The sequence below is a fragment of the Phyllostomus hastatus genome, unplaced genomic scaffold (assembly GCF_019186645.2).
Source record: "Phyllostomus hastatus isolate PE091 unplaced genomic scaffold, TTU_PhHast_1.1 phas_contig_17, whole genome shotgun sequence".
In the NCBI taxonomy this organism is placed as follows: Eukaryota; Metazoa; Chordata; class Mammalia; order Chiroptera; family Phyllostomidae; genus Phyllostomus; species Phyllostomus hastatus.
This window is the reverse complement of record NW_025333664.1, coordinates 28067624-28085858: the sequence shown is the minus strand read 5'-3', so window position 1 is coordinate 28085858 and position 18235 is coordinate 28067624. Positions and strand designations below refer to the sequence as shown.

General features: G+C 38.9%; 1 protein-coding gene across 2 annotated transcripts in view; it reads right to left on the bottom strand.

The window, feature by feature from the left end:
* The window catches only part of PLCB1 (phospholipase C beta 1), a 651009-nt gene that overhangs the window by 621417 nt on the left and 11357 nt on the right, over positions 1 to 18235 (bottom strand). For both annotated transcript variants that reach the window (XM_045832721.1, XM_045832722.1), the window contains exon 2: positions 11548 to 11625. In XM_045832721.1, the coding sequence (XP_045688677.1) occupies positions 11548 to 11625 (78 nt within the window). The remainder of the gene's footprint in view (positions 1 to 11547; positions 11626 to 18235) is intronic.

Genomic DNA, 18235 nt, shown 5'->3' with positions numbered 1-18235 from the left:
AAAGTCTGACCCAAAAATTAAAGCCTCAGAGTAGTCGCTGGTGCTGGTGCCCATGTGTTCCTATGCATGCCAACTGACAGTTTCCAACTGCAACTATACCTCAGGGGTTTCTCACGCCACTGGTCTGGAGGTCCCCACCCTGCCCAACCTCTGAGGGGCTGGCAGAGTGCTGAGGGCACAACAGCCCCAAGGAGAGCTACCTTCAAACACTGGTGGGACCTGGTGGGAAAATACAACAGTTCTCTTGCCTCTCAATTGGGATGATTCTGAGGATAAGCCTTCCAAGGCTCTTGGTGGCATGGAGCCTGAGTTGCCCAGAGCATGAACTGTTTGGTAACTCACACTTTATCAGCTGCTCTCCCTTGCCTATCTCATTTCCCCACTGCCCTGTCTATGCTTCCTAGAGTCCCCTTCCAAATAAACTACTTGAGTTTGAACCTCGTCATGGGGCCAGCTACTGGAAGAACTCACCCTACAAAGACCATAAAGCTGAAATGAAACTGTGTTGAGTGTTTTGCCTGTTTGTTTTTAATTGTTTCCTTCCAGTAATGAAATACATCAGGGCTGAACTACATGAAAAATCCACAACATCATCTGAAGTCCCATCTACTCTTGTGCTCTGATAGCTCAATATTCACAATACAGTGCTGAGACTGCTGCCCTCTTGCATAAGGAGGCCACGCTACAGAAACAAATGTTTGTCTAAAAATAGCACCCATTATTATACCACACAACAGTTCATTTCTTAGCATAGCAACTAGTTCTGCCCCATAAAACTTTCACTGAGGCATTCACTTCAAACGGGTACACTGTTCGCCATGCCACACAACTTCCAGGCCATGGTGCCTGAGCGGGGAGTGGTGCACAATGCTGAGGAGAAACCTCGGCAAAAGCACTCATCGCAACCATGTCCCCCACAGGAGACACAACTGAAAACCAAAAATTCTAACAGGAGAAACATGAATTTTACCACTCTCAAATCTACTCTGTAAAGATGACTATGACAAACTTCCTGTCACACCTATGTAGGGTTTGGTTCTCTGGTTTTCCTATGGGTGTATGTGTCAATAAAGGAAGGATTCCTACTACATGTTAATAAGAAATGACATGATGTTGTAATTTAATAAGATATATGTTTTTGTATCTGTAATAGAAATTTAAGATATAAAATGAAATTATATAAAATCATTTTTTAAATCACATTCCCTGGTTCAACAGTGCAGCTATTTAATTAAATATGGAATTCAAACAGCAACATCCTCTGACAGATCTAGAAAAACATAAACACAGAAGCGCATAAACAGGGTGTGAAGGCTGAGGACACACTCAGTAAGGATAAAACAAACACCTAATACCTGGAACATTCAGGGAATAGGAAATTAAATAAATTTCCATCTACTTAATTTAACACAAATATTTATTTTGATTCAGTCTTAGATACTGAGAATCTTCCTTCAAAATGCTAGCAATTTCCTGCCTTCCTAAGTCCAATTGAGGGGATATCGTTCAATCATAGCCAAATAATTCAGAATCTTGCCGGGCCTCTTGGTGCTCAAACTGAGCATTACTTCTGGTAGAAATGAGGCCACAAACAGGAAAGGCAAAGTGAGCACATCCTCTCAGGAAGCTTATTGAATTAATTTGTGATGTCAGCTTGCTCTCTATTAGTGTTCACCTTGGCTGCACATTAGAATCAAATGAGAGAACCTTTCAAAAAAAAAAAAAAAAAGAAGCCCAATGTCCTGACCACACCACAGAGCAATTAAATCAGACTCTCTCGGGGCAGGGCCCAGGCATCAGCATTCTGTAAATCTCTCCAGGTGATTTCAATGAACAGTCCAAGTTGAGAACCATTTCATACTGGTTGCCTTCTTCTCACAAAAGTAATGTGTCTGTTGAGGTTTATTTTCAGACAACTCTAAGGGAAAACATTTCACAGGGAAACCTAACTTTGTACATTAAACAGGTTCTTCAAAACGCAATACATTAAGAACCAGGACACACAGCCAGGCTGCCTGACTTCTACTTCTACCTCTCCTATGAACCAACTGGATGACCAGGGTTCACTACTTAACCTCTGTGTGCATGTCACTGTGCTCACCTGCAAATGGGGACAATAACAGCCCTGTCCTCAGAGGCTTGTGGAAATGATTAAATGAGTGTGTTCATGTGTGTGTGTATATATATGTATTAGAGCAGTACCTGGCATGCAGAGAACACCATATGTGTGTTTTGCTATTACTGGTGATGATGATAACATTGATAATACAAACAATGAACTAAAGGTATATGCAAATTGTATTAAAGCATGTTCAAAATTTGTTCTTGCCCTTTCAAATTTAAATAGAATAAACAATAAAATATGAAAAAAGTAATGATTACATTTTTATTTTAGCTTATTTTTATTGTGATAAATGCTTAAATGACTCAACTGTTCATCTAATTTTTTGTTTATAAAAGCTTTATTCTTTTCTTGGTTTTGTTTTAAATATTTTTATTTTTTAATTACAGTTGACATACAATATTATATTAATTTCAGGTGTACCACCCAGTAATTAGACATTTATATGAAGTAATCACCATCTGACACCATACACAGTTATAACAATAATGTCAACTATATTCACCATGCTGTACTTCACATCCCCGTGACTGTTATTACAACTGGCAGTTTGCACTATCCTGAAGGGAAAAAAAAGAGGCTATCTTGCTATTAAATGTAGAAAGAGCTTAACAAGAACCCCATCGGTAGGGTCAAACAATCTTGGATTGACGAGAAAGTGAACTAGAGAAAAACAGAAATGTTCACTCCATCTACAACATTGTAATTCAAACAAAGGAGCACAACATTATGTCAATACCAGGTATCTGGGAATTCTATTCACAACAAAGCAAATGGGTTTTCCACATAACAGGAAATCAAATTATGAACAATACACAAAATGTATTTCCTGCACACATTCCTCCAATCCAGTGTCTCAAACTAATTTTGATATTAAAAGGTAAAAATATCCCAGTATAATAGCTTTCCAGAGCATGGAAAGCACTCAATGTAATTTCTCATGTTAGGCTGGGACCAGCTAAATAAAAGCAACTCAAAAAACTGAGGCATAATTTTGTAATTAAATTATACAGGGGTGGGCAAAAGTAGGTTTACAATTGTTCCTATGGAAAAAGACAGGCAGGTTATGATTATTACAACAGTTTTATTAACTGATTAACTGTGTTTTGTGCACTCGCTACTGTAAATCTACTTGTGCCTGCCCCATATTAGGAGTAATCAAGTTTGAATTAAATCCAGGGAATTATACATTTTTTAACCCTGCTTACAAAGTATTCAAATGAGCACAGCTGTTGTTCTTCACACGATGAAGTGCTCTGATGGTGACATGAAAATCATACTAATGCACCTACACCCTGAAAATGATTTCCAAAGAAACGGCAATGACGCCATTTCTTATAAGCTGCCTAATTTCACAATACATTTCAACAGGTCACACTTGATTGAAATTTCTACTAAAAATCCATGAATCCCAACCTCTAAGAAGGACTTGTAAAAGATTTCATTTTAATAATATTCCTTGCTATGTTGCACGTACATAGCCTAAGCAGTCATAACATTTGATTATCCTGTATAAGCCGGAGTTCACTGAGGTAAAAACTTTGGAGCTTATGCTAGTGAAAAGAAGGTTGGGTTAAGAATACATGGAGCTTAATCTGGAAGTGGATTTGATGATGAGAAACTTGTTCCTCAGCAATTTGACAGACAACTGACTATCTAAATTATGCCCCAACATTTAAACTCTAAGGAACAGGTACTGTGAAGGATGTGAATGGGGAGGAGCTGCCTGATGCCAATATAGCTGGGATAATCCTAAAGTCATTATTTTAGGAAAACAGACACCCAATTCTTCACCCAATTGTGGAGTCCAATTCTTGCTATGAATATCATTTTCTCCCAACCAAGACTTCTAAATCATCCTACAGTTTATTCCATAATATTCTTCAAATTCCCAAGGGTCCAAAAAACTTTCATTTATGATGCAGTAGAGTTATCTTGATAAGGTCTTCTAAAAAATAACTGCCTTCTTTTGCCTTCCATGGCCCTGTTTCCCAAACATCATGAAATACATAAACATCCTATTTGTTCAAGCAGACCTAAGCTTCAATGCTTTAGAGCAAAAGACCACAACACAGGCTAAAGAGAGAACAAGTCACTAGTACTTTAAGAAGAAAAAAATAGATTTAAAACTATATGTAAACAGATGGTCAGTTGGCTTTCAAAACAGCACATTTGTGGTCCCTCACAATTAGGGACTAATTGTTTAGTCAGAGACTAATTGTTTATTATATACCAATAATAAAAGCAACTATAATGGACCTTGAGGGCATTAGGCTAAGTGAAATAAGCCAGATAGAGAAAAAAAATCTGCTTACAGAAACAAAAAGTAGGAAAGTAGAAACACGGTTGCCAAAAACAGGGAGGGGGTGCAGGGAGGGGGAAGCTTTGGGGACAAACTTTCAGTTACAAGATGATCAAGGCCTGAAAACCTAATGTATAACATGGTGTCTATAATTGATAATACTGTACAGTACCATTGCAGTTTGCTAAGAAAGTAGAACGCAAATGTTCCACACACACAAAAAATAATAAATATGTGAGGTAATGGATGTGTTAACTAGATGGGGGAATCCTTTCACAATGTATATGTATGTCAAATCATTACATTGTATACTTTAAATATCTTACAGTTTAATTTGTCAATTATACCTCAATGAAAGTGAAACTTAAAAAGTAAAATTAAATTAGTCATTTTTTTTAAAGCCACCACAAAGGACTGAGAGTTTACGAATTGCCAGGCATTGTGCTGGACACTTCATGCATCACATCTACCAACATCTCTGAAAGGTAATAACTCATTTTACAGTTGGTGAAAGTGAAGCTTGGATTGTGGGAGATTCTCCAGAGGTGACTCATTTAATATAAGGTGCAGCCAGAACTCAAACCCACATCTGATTTCAAACCTGGTTTTCTTAATCACCTTCCTACCGCCCTAATTAGGAGTTTTAAGAAAACTGCCCTGGTTTAAAACAAAGTATTCACAAAACAGGTACCAGAGCCTCTTGCTAAGGAATCCTTTTAACACCCTCAATTAGAGGGCATCTGTATTGAGTTGTCAAGCACTAAGTACCTATATTTAGCAGTTCCTAGACATGGATTGTAGTAAAATTTGTTTATTTTAAAGGTGGTTCCAGGATACATCATGAATGGGGAATCAAGAAAGGAAGAGAAGGAAGCCCATAAAAGGTGTGTCTTCCAGCCAGTTACCACTCTGCATACATGGGCTCAATACCACTGCAGAGAGCTGGGAAAAGACATAAACCATGTACTTTTGAATTTTCCCACCCAAGAGGTGAGGGAGCTATGATATTTACCCATGAAACTCCAAGCATCAGGTTGGGAATTAATTCCTAGGAACTTCCCAGTGGTATAGGTGACAAAATAAGCTCTAGTAGCCAGAAAAAGCAAATGCCAGCCACTAGGTTGCAACTTACGGCCTCTGGAGTACTGAGGACTTCAATATGGATTTCATGCTGCATCTCCTCTGGCTAATAATTTCTTCAGGAATTCAGGGAGGGGAAAGGAAAAGGCTTAGGCCAGTTGGCAATGATTGGTGTATGCTTCAGACAAGCAGCAGTCCCAGTCCTCCTCACACCCACCTTGATTTTTACAGAGGTGATTTCAGTTATTGTTATAGGCTTTGGGGGAAGCTACCAAATGAAAACGAATTGAGTTCATCTTCTTAATTCATAACCCCTTCATCGCACTCATTCAAGTGTTCAGTGCTCCACCCTATTCATCATACACAATAAAGGTCAACGTTGATGTTTCTGGGATATACTGGAGAAGAGTGTCCAAAAGAGGAAGCACCTTTGCTAAACAATGATTAATGAAATGGGGCATGCAGGTGGTTCTTTATGGAGGCCAGACTAATTTTTTAATAGGATATACCTAGATTTTGTTGTAGAAGTTTATTATGCATCGTTCAAAATATTACTGAACTCTGGACTCATGCTGAAATATGTCACTATGGCTTATGTAAATATTTAATTTTTAAACTTTGCTTTTGAACTCTGTAAAAAAAAATTTAAGGTTACCATAGGAGAGGGCAGTCTATAGCTGCTATTCATAGAACTTAATCATCGCTCTGTGCAAGGATCCCAAAGGCATCTCACGGAAAATCACAGGCCAGAACGAGAGGGCAGATGGAGCAGATGGTAGAGCCCATCGCTCCTGTCCTGATATCCTGGAAATGACCAAATATGCAGGTTAAATTTAGGTCTGTAATCTCTAATCATGAGTAAACAGAAAGTATTGCACTTGTGGAATCAAAAAGTATGAAAGGCAGATGATAAATGAAATAAAAATGAAGTAGGAAAGGACATTAATGCTCACAGGCATTAAAACACAGGAGAGAATCTATGACAGGGGTGTCAAACTCATTTTCACCAGGGGCCACATCAGCCTCAAGGTTGCCTTCAAAGGGCTGAATGTAATTTTAGGACTGTGTAAATGTAACTACTCCTTAACAGTTAAGTGAGAGTTCGGTACTGCTGCCAAGTAGAAACAAGGTGCTGGGCCAGATACAACAAAGCGGAGGGCCAGATTCAGCCCATGGGCCATGTGTTTGTCACCTGTGATCTACGAACTACCAAACCAGGTGGTGCAGGTGTCAGCACTAGGAGTGAATGGGAGCATAACTGAGGTCAACCTGCCATCTCAGCTCCTACCTCCCAGGCCCTCCACACCCTGAGCTAGAAGAAAGCCAAAGGAGAGGGTGCTATCACAGCTGGAACCAACCAGAAAGAAGGGAGTCCCTAACACACAGGGCTACCCACTTATTTAAAGAAATCAAATTAGAGATTCACCTCACACCAGTCCTCAAAATATATTATGTGAATGCTATAGTCTGAACATTTGCCCCCATCCCCCATTCATATATTGAAAAGCTAATACCCGAGGATGGTACTAGGAGGTGGAGCCTTTGGGAGATGATTAGATCCCCAGGGGAGTGTCCTCACGAATGGGATTAGTGCCCTTATAAAAGAGTCCCCTGAGAAACTCCTAGCTCTTCCACCATGGAAAGATGCCAGGAGAGGTCTGTAACCCAGAAGAGAGCCCTCACTTACTGGCACCCTGATCTTGGACTTCCAGACTCCAAAACTATGAGAAATAAACATCTGTTGTTCATAAGCCACCCAGTCTCTGGTATTTTATTATAGAGCCCAAATGGAGTAAGTTAATTATACATGGATTAAAAACCCAAATTAATAATAATGATGGCAATGAGGACAATGAATAAGAGGCCTAAATAAGGCAAAAAGAAAAAAGGGTTGAAATGTGAATACATCAAAATTGAAAATGTCAAGTCATCTTTTGTCATGCCGAAGTTGAAAGTTAAGAAATTCAAAGACAAGCCACAGACAGGAAGAAAGTATTTGCAACATTTATAACAGCTAAAGGAACCACATGTAGAATATGCAGAGAAAATTAAAATGTTTCTTACTAGCATTGATGGGAAACAGTTTCTCCCACACAAGGCCTGAAGGATTATAATATGACACAACTATTAAATAAAATTTAGGATATGTATAGCCTTCAATCAGAGATTGTACTTCTGAGAATTTACCTCAGGGAAACCCTGACCCATATACCTAGAGAGGGACACGGAAAGCTGAGTGTTCTTACAGGATTGTTGCCTGTAGTCCAAAATTAGAAACAGACAAACAACAACAGTCCAGCAATGAGAAATTTTTCTGTTAAATAAAATTCAGTAACCCACTCCGTGGGATAAGATAGAGCAATTTAAAAGAATGAGGTAGATACACATGTACTTACATGAAGAGTTCTCTAATTCACCTGTAAAGTGAAAAGCGAGTTTGTGGAACAGTAAAAGTAATACATCATTTAGGATACAAATGGACATAAACAAAATAAAATGAAACATTCCCCCAGTTAATGCATATACAGCTTCATTTAAAAGCTACCTGGAAAGATACCAAGAAGCTGTGAGAAAGTAGTTGGAGTCCTTCACTTAAAATGTGTATTTTTCTCCTATTTCTTTTTAATTGAAATACATCTACTGCCCCCCTCCCAACTCCTGTTTCAGTGATGCAAGGAAGAGTGTACTGAACTCCATTGAACTTCCTCGATCTGAACTAGTAGTGGCTAGTTTTATTTTTACACCATTCTTGGCACAGAAGCAGGGCATCCAGTTGCAAGGCAAAGGTCTACTTTGTTTCATATCCTAGCAGGATAGGTTTTTATTAGCTCTCTATAGCATTGGCCCCTTTTTTTATCTTTAGCTTTCTTCCAAAATTGTGATGCAGAGTCTTCTTGCAGCTCACATGGCTTTCATGGCTGACCCTTCCTGTGTTGGTTTCTGGTCCCAGCAGGGCAGCACTCCAGAGTAAAGGCTGAGCCTAATGGGGTAACTTCTCCAAAACTCAGGAGCCCCTTCTCACCCAAGGTTACAACTAAACTGATCCTCTTCGCATAATACTCGCTGACACGAGAAAAACCACCAGGCTTAAAATAGTCATTTCGGAAACTCATTTTTGCTAATTGGAGTCAATAAGATTTACAGAGCCAACAATAAAGAGAAAAGAATAATGAAAATAAGTGCATAGCAGGTACGGAGCATACATCTGTATCCATGAAGATGATGTACATATTTATCTGCTTCCATCAATCCCAAACAGGCTCTCCATGTTTCACCAGAGCTACCTAAAACCACTTGCTAGCTCTGGTTTTTAATTCCTAAATCTATCATCTGAGCTGCCCAACTTCTTTGCCTTGGGGTTGGGGAAAGAAGCATGTTACTGCTGTCCCTGAGAGTGAAAGCAGAGGCTTATGGGTGGCTCTGCTCTGTGGTATAATGTAGCCATGACAGGCAAAAGGACGTGGGTAAGACTCAGTGTAAAATGTTAGGATTTTCTTTCGATGCTATAAAAAGAAAGACCTTGGAACAATATTTTTTTACCAAGAGCTTCTTAAAGCCATTCAGCTTGCCTCAGAGCAGACTAGGTCCCCGGCATTTACTAATCAAAGCATTTCAGCACAGGCTTCCTGGACAAAAAAGAAAAGTGTTGGGAAGGAGCCAGAAGGGAGAAGAGAGGTGCACACACTTAGTACCAGTATAGGCTTCTAGACCAATGGAGAACACAATGTGTAAAACAAGGGATAAACTTACAAGTATCCTATTTTTTCTCTGATATATCATCGCTATGGGAAATGCGCTAGATTCACATTACTGAGAGTAATTGTCAGCAAAACATGTTTTAAAGAAAGTGGGCCTGTATGTAACCTTGTGATTGCACCACTTGGCCAGTGCCTTCAAATGATCTTATGCAAAAACATGGGTAAAAGCTTGGCATGCCCCCTCATTCGTGAGCACTGGTGACTTCTCCTAGCACACACTCACTCTAACACACCACTTACAGGAGTCCACCTCCTGCAAAGGAGAGGCACTACTCCTTCTGGTTCCAGGACTGGGCTTAAAGCCAGAAGAAAATTACAACCTTGGAAGCACAGAAAGCTTAATCTTTCTTTCTCTTAAATCCTCTCATCTTTTGCTTACTGATGTATGATCACTGACTAAAAAAATAAAGCTCCAACCTCTAATACATGACTGAGGAATGCCTAAGGTATTCAAAAAGTAAAAAATAAAATTTACCAGCTCTTAGCTAGAACTGTAAGATTAATATCCATGAAAAGAAAAGTAATAGAGATAAAAGAATTGGTACTGCATTATTTGTTTTAATTGGTCACAATGAGCAACATGACCAAGAAAAAATGGTCAGTATAAAAAAACGTAAAGAAATTTCCCTAACTATGAAAATAAGCATGAGTCGAAACACTGGGTTTACAGAACAATGGAGAGGCACCAAAGAGACTTTAGCTCTAAAATCTTTCTCTTTCTTAAGCAAAGAAATACTTATGATTGGTCCTACACAGGGACTTAACTGAGTTGCCATGAATTATTTAAAAACCCCGAATACCTTCTGTTGCTTTTACAGAAGCTTGATTTACCAGTTAAAAAAATCAAACTGACAGTTTAGCCTCTTGTATGTATACCCAAAATTTTAAAATGCTCTAGGCATTATAAATATATCTTTCATGAATACAGCTTCAACAGTTCTAAAAATAGCTTTTTGGAGGAAAAAAAAACCTCTTTCAAGCCATTGTTTTATACATAACAGCAGGAAACCAAACAGAATGTCAAAGACGAAGTGATTAACACACCCAGTAATAAACATGAACATTGAATATGAAGTCTCACTCAAATACATTTTTTGAGATTAGTGTAGAGTCTACAGTTTAGCCCCAACTCCTGTACCCAGAGATGATTCCAGGGAACCCCAATTCAGTAGGAAACTTTGGGGCCACAAGGCTAAGAAACTTGCCTTTTGATGATGTATAAACAAGCCCCTTCAGGACTGGCCCTGGGGAGCAGATGTCACTCTGCAGCACCCTAAGAGCTTCGCCCAGATTCAGCCCTGACCCCAAACACGCCATTGCACAGGGCCAGTTCTGTACCACTGCTCACAGGTGCAATCCAGGTTGCCCAGAAAGCAGAAGGCCAGACTGACAAATTCCAGTAACTCTGGGTATAGAGACCTAATGTGGGGATGTGAAAAGGCTAATAGCACCTCACAGTTTGGTGCCAGGCATTTTACTGTGTTCAATGTGTATTCAGTGCTCCAGATAAAGCTTATCCTAGCTCCAAATATCGGACTTTACAGAGCCCAAACATTCTGTGTTCTGTGGCCTCATAGTTTCAAGTACAGAATAGCCATTGTCTATTGAAATAATAACCACTTTTTATGAATATTCTGGTCTAACTGCCCATTAAACACCAAATAAATCTTACAATCTCCAGACACTCCATTTTTTAATAATTCAATGTGGAATCATCTCCATCAGTTTCATAATTATGAGATCCTAAACTTATGATATGGTGAACAGAAAACTAGCTTGGGAAGAAATTTCTGAATAATTGAAGTGCAGGCTAAAGGAATCTTATTTTTGATTTTCTAGTGAGAACAAATGATCAGGGCCAAATTCTTGCTCAGGCTAGGAGAACCCTTAGTGAGCAGCAAAGGGCAAAAGGAAGAGAAAGTAAAAGTCAGAGCTATAGACATTAAGATCAAAAGTGTTTTCTCATCATTTTCTTCATCCTTTATGGGTAGAGTTGGAGAAGGGACTTAAATCAGGAATACTGGCCAATTTTCTTCTCCAACAAATGTCATTCACATTCCCCTGTTCTCCTGAAAATACCAATTGTTCTATGATTTAGCAGATCTAATATTTCAGGCTAGAGTCCTTGGAAAATCCTAAGACATGTCAATATTAGATATACTTTTTAAGTAGAATCTTTAAATAAATTATAAAGGGTCATCTATGGAACCGATATACTTATGTAGATAAAATACCTTGCAAATCAGCAACTAGATAATGTAAGAAAGACAAATATCATTTTTTACCTTGTTTTGATCTGTCCAGTAAAAGAAAAATCCCTGAGGGTCAGACCTCAAAATAATTGGAGTGACAATCGTGGAGTCCTAGAAATGGAAGAAAAAAAACATGTATATCAATATGTATCACTGTAGAAAGTCCTACACAGAAGTTATTTAACAAGTAATAATCTTCCAGAGTTTCTACAAGATAATCAATTATTAATAAAAATTTCAAAAAATTAAACATGGCATCTTTGATATCATAGGATTATTAATTACTGAGATACTTTAGTAATAATCAGATAATTTGGACATTACTTGTAAAGGAAAAGCCCAGCAATGAATATATTTATTAATTAAGACAAGTTCTTTAAAGGCAGTGACATGTTTTCTTTAAAAAGCTATATTTAGTTTTCCAAATAATTTTAACATTAAACATCAATATAAATTTCATGATTAAATTAATTAAAATCCATGCTTGCAATAATATTTTAAATTACATTTGCTCTATAAAACTATTTTTAATTGTGCTAAAGAGAGTTAACATAGCATTTGGGCCTTGCTGTTTCCAAGGTAACAGTAAATAAGGCCATCTTCTACATATTCAGAAGGGTATACACAAAATTGTTACAAATTTAAATTTCACATGATGAAATAAAACATCAGGCAAATTTAAAGCATGCACATTATAAAGCAAAAACTGCATATACTGTAATTATAATATCAAACATTTCTAAAATCTGTGTGCTTTCCTTTTGGCAATTTTCAGAAAGGCATACCATCTGCACAAGAAAACACGTCATTGGATATGAGTTTTTATACTGAAATACTTAGGCCTTTGCAGGAATTGCATTTTTTAAAAAAAGAGACATAAATTACAAGTGTCTTTCCACTTTTTCATACACATTGTAATTATGAAATCATTTATACTTTATCTGATCAAAAAGACTTGTAATGAAAATTAGAACACAGAGAGATAATTCAGGAATTATTTTGGGGATTCTTTTACTGGTGGGTAGAGCAGATTGATGGTTTTAGTCAACACGGTAAATTTTATTGCAAGAGCCAGGTTATAGAAGCCTACCCCTGGGGTTCAAGTTTCTGCCTGTCTCTTCTCGGTGCCTCATTCTATACAACCACAGCTGGAAAAAAAGAGAGAAAGAGAGAGAGGGAGAGAAATAATACCTACCTCAGAAAGTTTTTGTGAAAATTAAATAGGATAATTTGGGTAAACACCTAGACCAATATTTGGCACATAAAAATGTGTATTATTGTTATAGTGAATTGTGGTTACAAACTGCTTTATTAAAACATATAAAATGAAAGTTTATCATGGCATTCCTTTTTCACTGAGGCAAACATATGTAACATAAAACTTACCATTTTTAAGTGTCAAATTCAGCAGCATTAAATTAACTACACTCATCACTACCATTCATCTCCAGAACTTTGTTCATCTTCCCAAACTGAAACTCCATACTCCTTAAACACTGACTCCTCCTCCCTCCCCTCACCCTTGGCAATCACCATTCTACTTTCTGTCTCCATGAACTTGACTATGTTTGGTACCTCAAAGAAGTACAGTCATATAGTACTTGCCCTATTGTGTCTAGCTTACTTCACTTAGCAGAATGTATTCAAGGTTCATCCTTATTGTAGCATGTGTCAGAATTCCCTTCCCTTTGAAGGCTGAATAATATTCTATTGTATGTGTATATCACATTTTGTTTACTCATTCATTCACCCATGGACATTTATGTTGCTTCCACCTTTGGGATTTTGTGAATAATGTTGCTATGAACATGAGTCTCAAAATATCAGTTTGCGTCCATACTTTCAGTTGTTTTCAGTATGTATACCCAGAAGTGGTATACCTGGATCGCCGTTCTGTCACTAGACAGGGGGCCTGGGACTGAGCCGAGCCAGTCTGCCTAGGGCCAGCTGGTAGTGGGTTCTTGACTTGGTGTAGGAAAGATTTCACAACACAGGTCCAGGTGGCAATACAGGTACATTTATTAAAGCTGGGGACAGTGAAACAAGGAAGAGATTAGCATAGAAGAAGCAACAAGAGAGCCTAGGCTGGGCTGCCTTAGCTCACTGGGAAGTCAGAGGACAGGGGTTTTTTGGGGACAGGTTCAGGGGATTAGCCTGCGACAGGCTGCCATTGCCCATTGCCTTAGAGTTTAAGAGATGCTTGCCTGTGGGGAAAGAAGTAGGGGAAGAAGAAAGGAAAGGGAATGGTGCAGGCTTCCAGAGGGAAAGAACTGGAGTGAGGCCTTTGTCTTGAGGCTTTTACCACTTTCTTGCAGGTGGGAATCTTAGGGGTGGTCTTGGGGAAGGGTTTCAATAGACTGTTCATCAGTTCTCCAGGTGTGCCCTTTCAGGGTCATGGTCTCCACCCACTGGTCAGTGCCGTGGGAGGGGGGCAGGGGCAGGAGGGGGCGTGGTCATTAGTCACTGCAGCTGGTCCTAGGGACACCCACCTGGTTTTGCTGCTTTTCTGGACCTGAAGCTGAAACACAACTGAGGCCTGGATGTTTTCTCTAGGGAAGTGACCTTCTATATCTGGCTGTAAATTACTCCTCCGGTTTGTTCAGCTCTCTGTCTCAGTCTCCCAGTTCCATTTGCCAAGGAATTCTAGCTTCTTGCTATCCTGTCTCAGTTCTGTATTTAATTATTTGAGAAAATGCCACTCTGTTTTATCTTGATATTCTTAAGATTCACTCTTGACATGCAGTTTCCAAAAGGCTGGACACAGCACACATCCCCACTTCCAGGTAAATTTGGAACTAACTGCAGGTGTAACTTATTCTCAGGTCAATTCTTTTCTTATTAGAGTGACAAGATTCTGCTCAAACTCTTAGTGACCATTCGCTGCAAGATCCCACTCAAATATTTGAAGTTAAAAGAATAAAACTGCTCAAAATTTATATTTTGGAACACTGTAGCCTGCCTCATTGTTTCAGATACTGCCATTTCTAGATTATTCCTTCTCCTCCTTCAAAATTAAAGCTCCTTTGTTCAACATTTTCCTGACCACACTCTTCCGGACACAGTTCCTCTGTTAAATGATCATTTATCTCGGCTCCCTGCCTGCTTCCTCCATAATCACCTCTAACATTCCAAGATCAGCCAGAACTTGGCATTCTTACCACGCAAGGCAGGATCTGACCCAGAAATACACGAATATCCATTTTCAGTTCCACCTGCTTTTTTCCAACCTCCCACATAGTGACAAGTTTTTATATTTTCTCCAAGCCAAAGTAGCCACTCAATCCAGATCTCAAGTATTTTTAATTGTCAGAACAGGTGCTCCAGTTTGAGGTTTGAAATACATGGCCGCCCTTCATTTCTGAAGCAACTGCAGATGGATTATGACTCTCACAGCATTTTACTGCAGAAAAATGGAGACAACTCTCAGGCAGGCTGTTTTTTATTTTTTATCTCTCCATCAATATCTATGAGACATGTAGTCCACAACATGGTGGTTTTCAAACTTTTGAACACATCAGATTTTACCAGGAGGCCTTGCGAGAACAGAGATCGCAGAGATCGCAGAAATCTGCAATTTCTTTCCACAGTTTCCCATATAACAAGTATGGGAAAGAGACTGAGAATCTGCATTTTAAATAAGCTCTCAGTGTTGCTGCTGCTGCTGCTGCTCCAGGGACCACACTTTGAGATCCACTGGCTGAGGCTTTAGATCAGGAATACAGTAAGATTAAAATAAAATGTAAGCACACCCATGTCTTGTAAACACATGGCCTCTAAGAATGCAACTTTCACTTGCTCATTTAAAGTTATAAGGTATTTTTTCTAATAAATACCCACCTTGAAGAAGAGAACCCTAATATATATGCCTGTTTTAAGTTAGTACTAGTGCATGATGTACAGTAAATTTCCATCTACTCCTCTTTATTTGATAGAAACCATTTAACCTCCTCCCTAGCTCATCACTAGTGAAGACTAATGTAATGATATAAAAGGTTTTGCAATTTGCTGTTTTGCAATTTACATGAATCCCCAAATGAGGCGGGGGGAGACAGTCAAGGAACAAAGAACCTCAACATCCAAAATAAAGAGAAATATCTGAGCAAGAGAAAGAGTCACTGGAATCAACATTAACATTACAAAGTCCTACAATTCTTCATTACCATGGTTGTCTCATCAATGTTCAGTATTAAATCAATCATATATCTTACTATGTTATATGATAATTATATCTCAAAAAAGATGAAATGTAAAAGTAAAGTAAGTCACTTTAAAACAGAATAAAATATTATTTAGAAGATATATATGCACACACATATATTTGTGTGCACATGGGTGTGTGCACATATGTGTGTGTGTGTGTGTGTGTGTGTGTGTGTACTAAAGAAACTGGGAGGAAATGACAAAGACACTAGTAATCCACACTCACACACCAAAATATTCTTTACAAAAATCCCTAACAGTATAACAGACATGAGCTGAACATTTGTTGTGAGATAATCAATGCAATATGAATATTTAATGGATTTTCTCCTTTATTACTTATAATAATTTAAGAGGGAGACACTATTATTATTCCTGTTTTACAGATAAATAGCCTAGGGCTCACGTTAAATAATTTGCCTGAGGAAACACACCTAAGCCAGTAAGGGAAGCACTGGAAACTAAACTTTTAAGCACCTGCTCCTATGCCAGTGTTGCTCAACATTGTTGCATCACTGCCCTTCTAGAAAACTTTTTAAATGTTTATATTCATAATCATCTCCACGAAATTTTAATATCACAGATATTCTGAATATCTATGTGCTGGATGTATATCTGTGCTTTATACACAATAAAAGTAAAGACCATTTTTCATTCCTCAAGGACTGTTTACCATTTTGTGGAGACGGTTTGGCCCCCTGACAGTGCCTGCTCTGCACCTGCGCTGTCCAGGTGGGCTCCCTAAGCCACATGTGGCTGTGAGCATTTGAAACATGGCTAGCTCCATTGAGATGTGCCATAAGATTCAAAGTGAAAATGAAAACAAGCATATAAAATTGCTCATTGATCTTTTTTTATTTTAAAGAGAGGAAGGGAGGGAGAAAGAAAGGGAGAGGAACATCAATGTGAGAAAGAAGGACCAGTTTTCTTCTGCATGCGCCCCAACCAGGGACTGAGCCCACAACCCAGACCTGTGCCCCCACAGGGAATTGAACTGGCAACCTTTTGGTTTACGAGACAACACCCAACCAACTGAGTCTCACTGGCTGGGGCACTCATTGATAATTTTTGATATTGATTTTTGAAATCTACATAATGGATTAAATAAACTGTATTGTTAAAAATCAGTTCCATCTGTTTTTTTTTATTTGGTTTAATGTGGCTACTAGAAAATTTTAAATTTCCTATGTGGTTCACATTATATTTCTATTGGGAATATAGCCCTAAACCTTTTCGTGGGAAATAGGTTTCTCATTAATGGGGACATCTTCTTCACAAAGCAAACTTGGTCAGGAAATTCATTAGAAAGTTTTGGGGTTTTCCATATATGCAGCTACCAACTGGTTTGAATGTCTAAGCCAGGGGTGTCGAACTCATTTTCACTGGGGACCACATCAGCCTCGAGGTTGCCTTCAAAGGGCCAAATGTAATTTTAGGACTGTATAAGTGTATCTACTCCTTAACTAGGGGCAAGGAGCTCAGCACTGTCACTGGGTAGAAACAAGGTTCTGGGCCAGATAAAACAAGATGCCAGGCAGGATTCGGCCCCTAGGCCTTGTGTTTGCTACCTGTGTTCCAAGTGGTGCAAAACCATCTAGTTGCTTCTCTAAGCGTCAGTCTTCAAATACTTGTCTGGAGCCATCAAGCTGCCACCCCCTGAGCTACGCTTTATCAGGCTGAGGTATGTTAAGGGATGGACTGCCCCTCCCCCTGCAAATTTATCTATTAAAGTCCTAACCTCAGTACCTCAAAATATGACCGTATTTGGAAACAGTCTTTACAGAGGTGATTAAGTTAAAAGGATGTCAAAAGGGTGGGCCCTAACCCAATAGGACTGGTATCCTTACAAAAAGTGGAAACTTGGACACAGACATACAGAAGGAAGAGGCAACCACACAGGGAGATGCTGGCTACCTACAAGCCAAGGACAGCAGCCTGGGACAGATTTTTCCATCAGGGCCCTCAGAAAGGACTAACTCTGGGAACACCTTCATCTCCGGATTCTAGCCTCCAAAATTGTGAGAAAATAACTTTCTGTTAAGTTACTCAGTCTTGGTACTCCATCATGGTGACCCTACCCAAGCTATAACCCTGAACCCTAAGGCTAAGGTCAAAGACCAGGGCACAGACCCACCGTGCATTCCTTAGTACCACTGTCAGACAGTCTATTGGCCAAGGCTGACTGCAATCCTGACTCCAAAGTGACTCTGTGTTCTTAGGCCATTACAAGAGAGAGCACATGAATCAAGATGTGCACTTCTAAACTACTCAATATGACAGAGTCAACAAGGAAAAATAACAACCAACGTTCCACAGCAATTAATCCAAGCCTTGCATCAGGAAACAGCTGAGCCAAATACAGCAAATGTATATGTTACGGAAAAAAATAGCTACATAAGGGAAAAAATTCTATGGATCACTGAAAATCAGATGTGATGCCCACCAAATGTCAGCAATGCAGTCCTGACTATAAATACACACACACACACACACACACACACACACACACAATAAAGGCAAT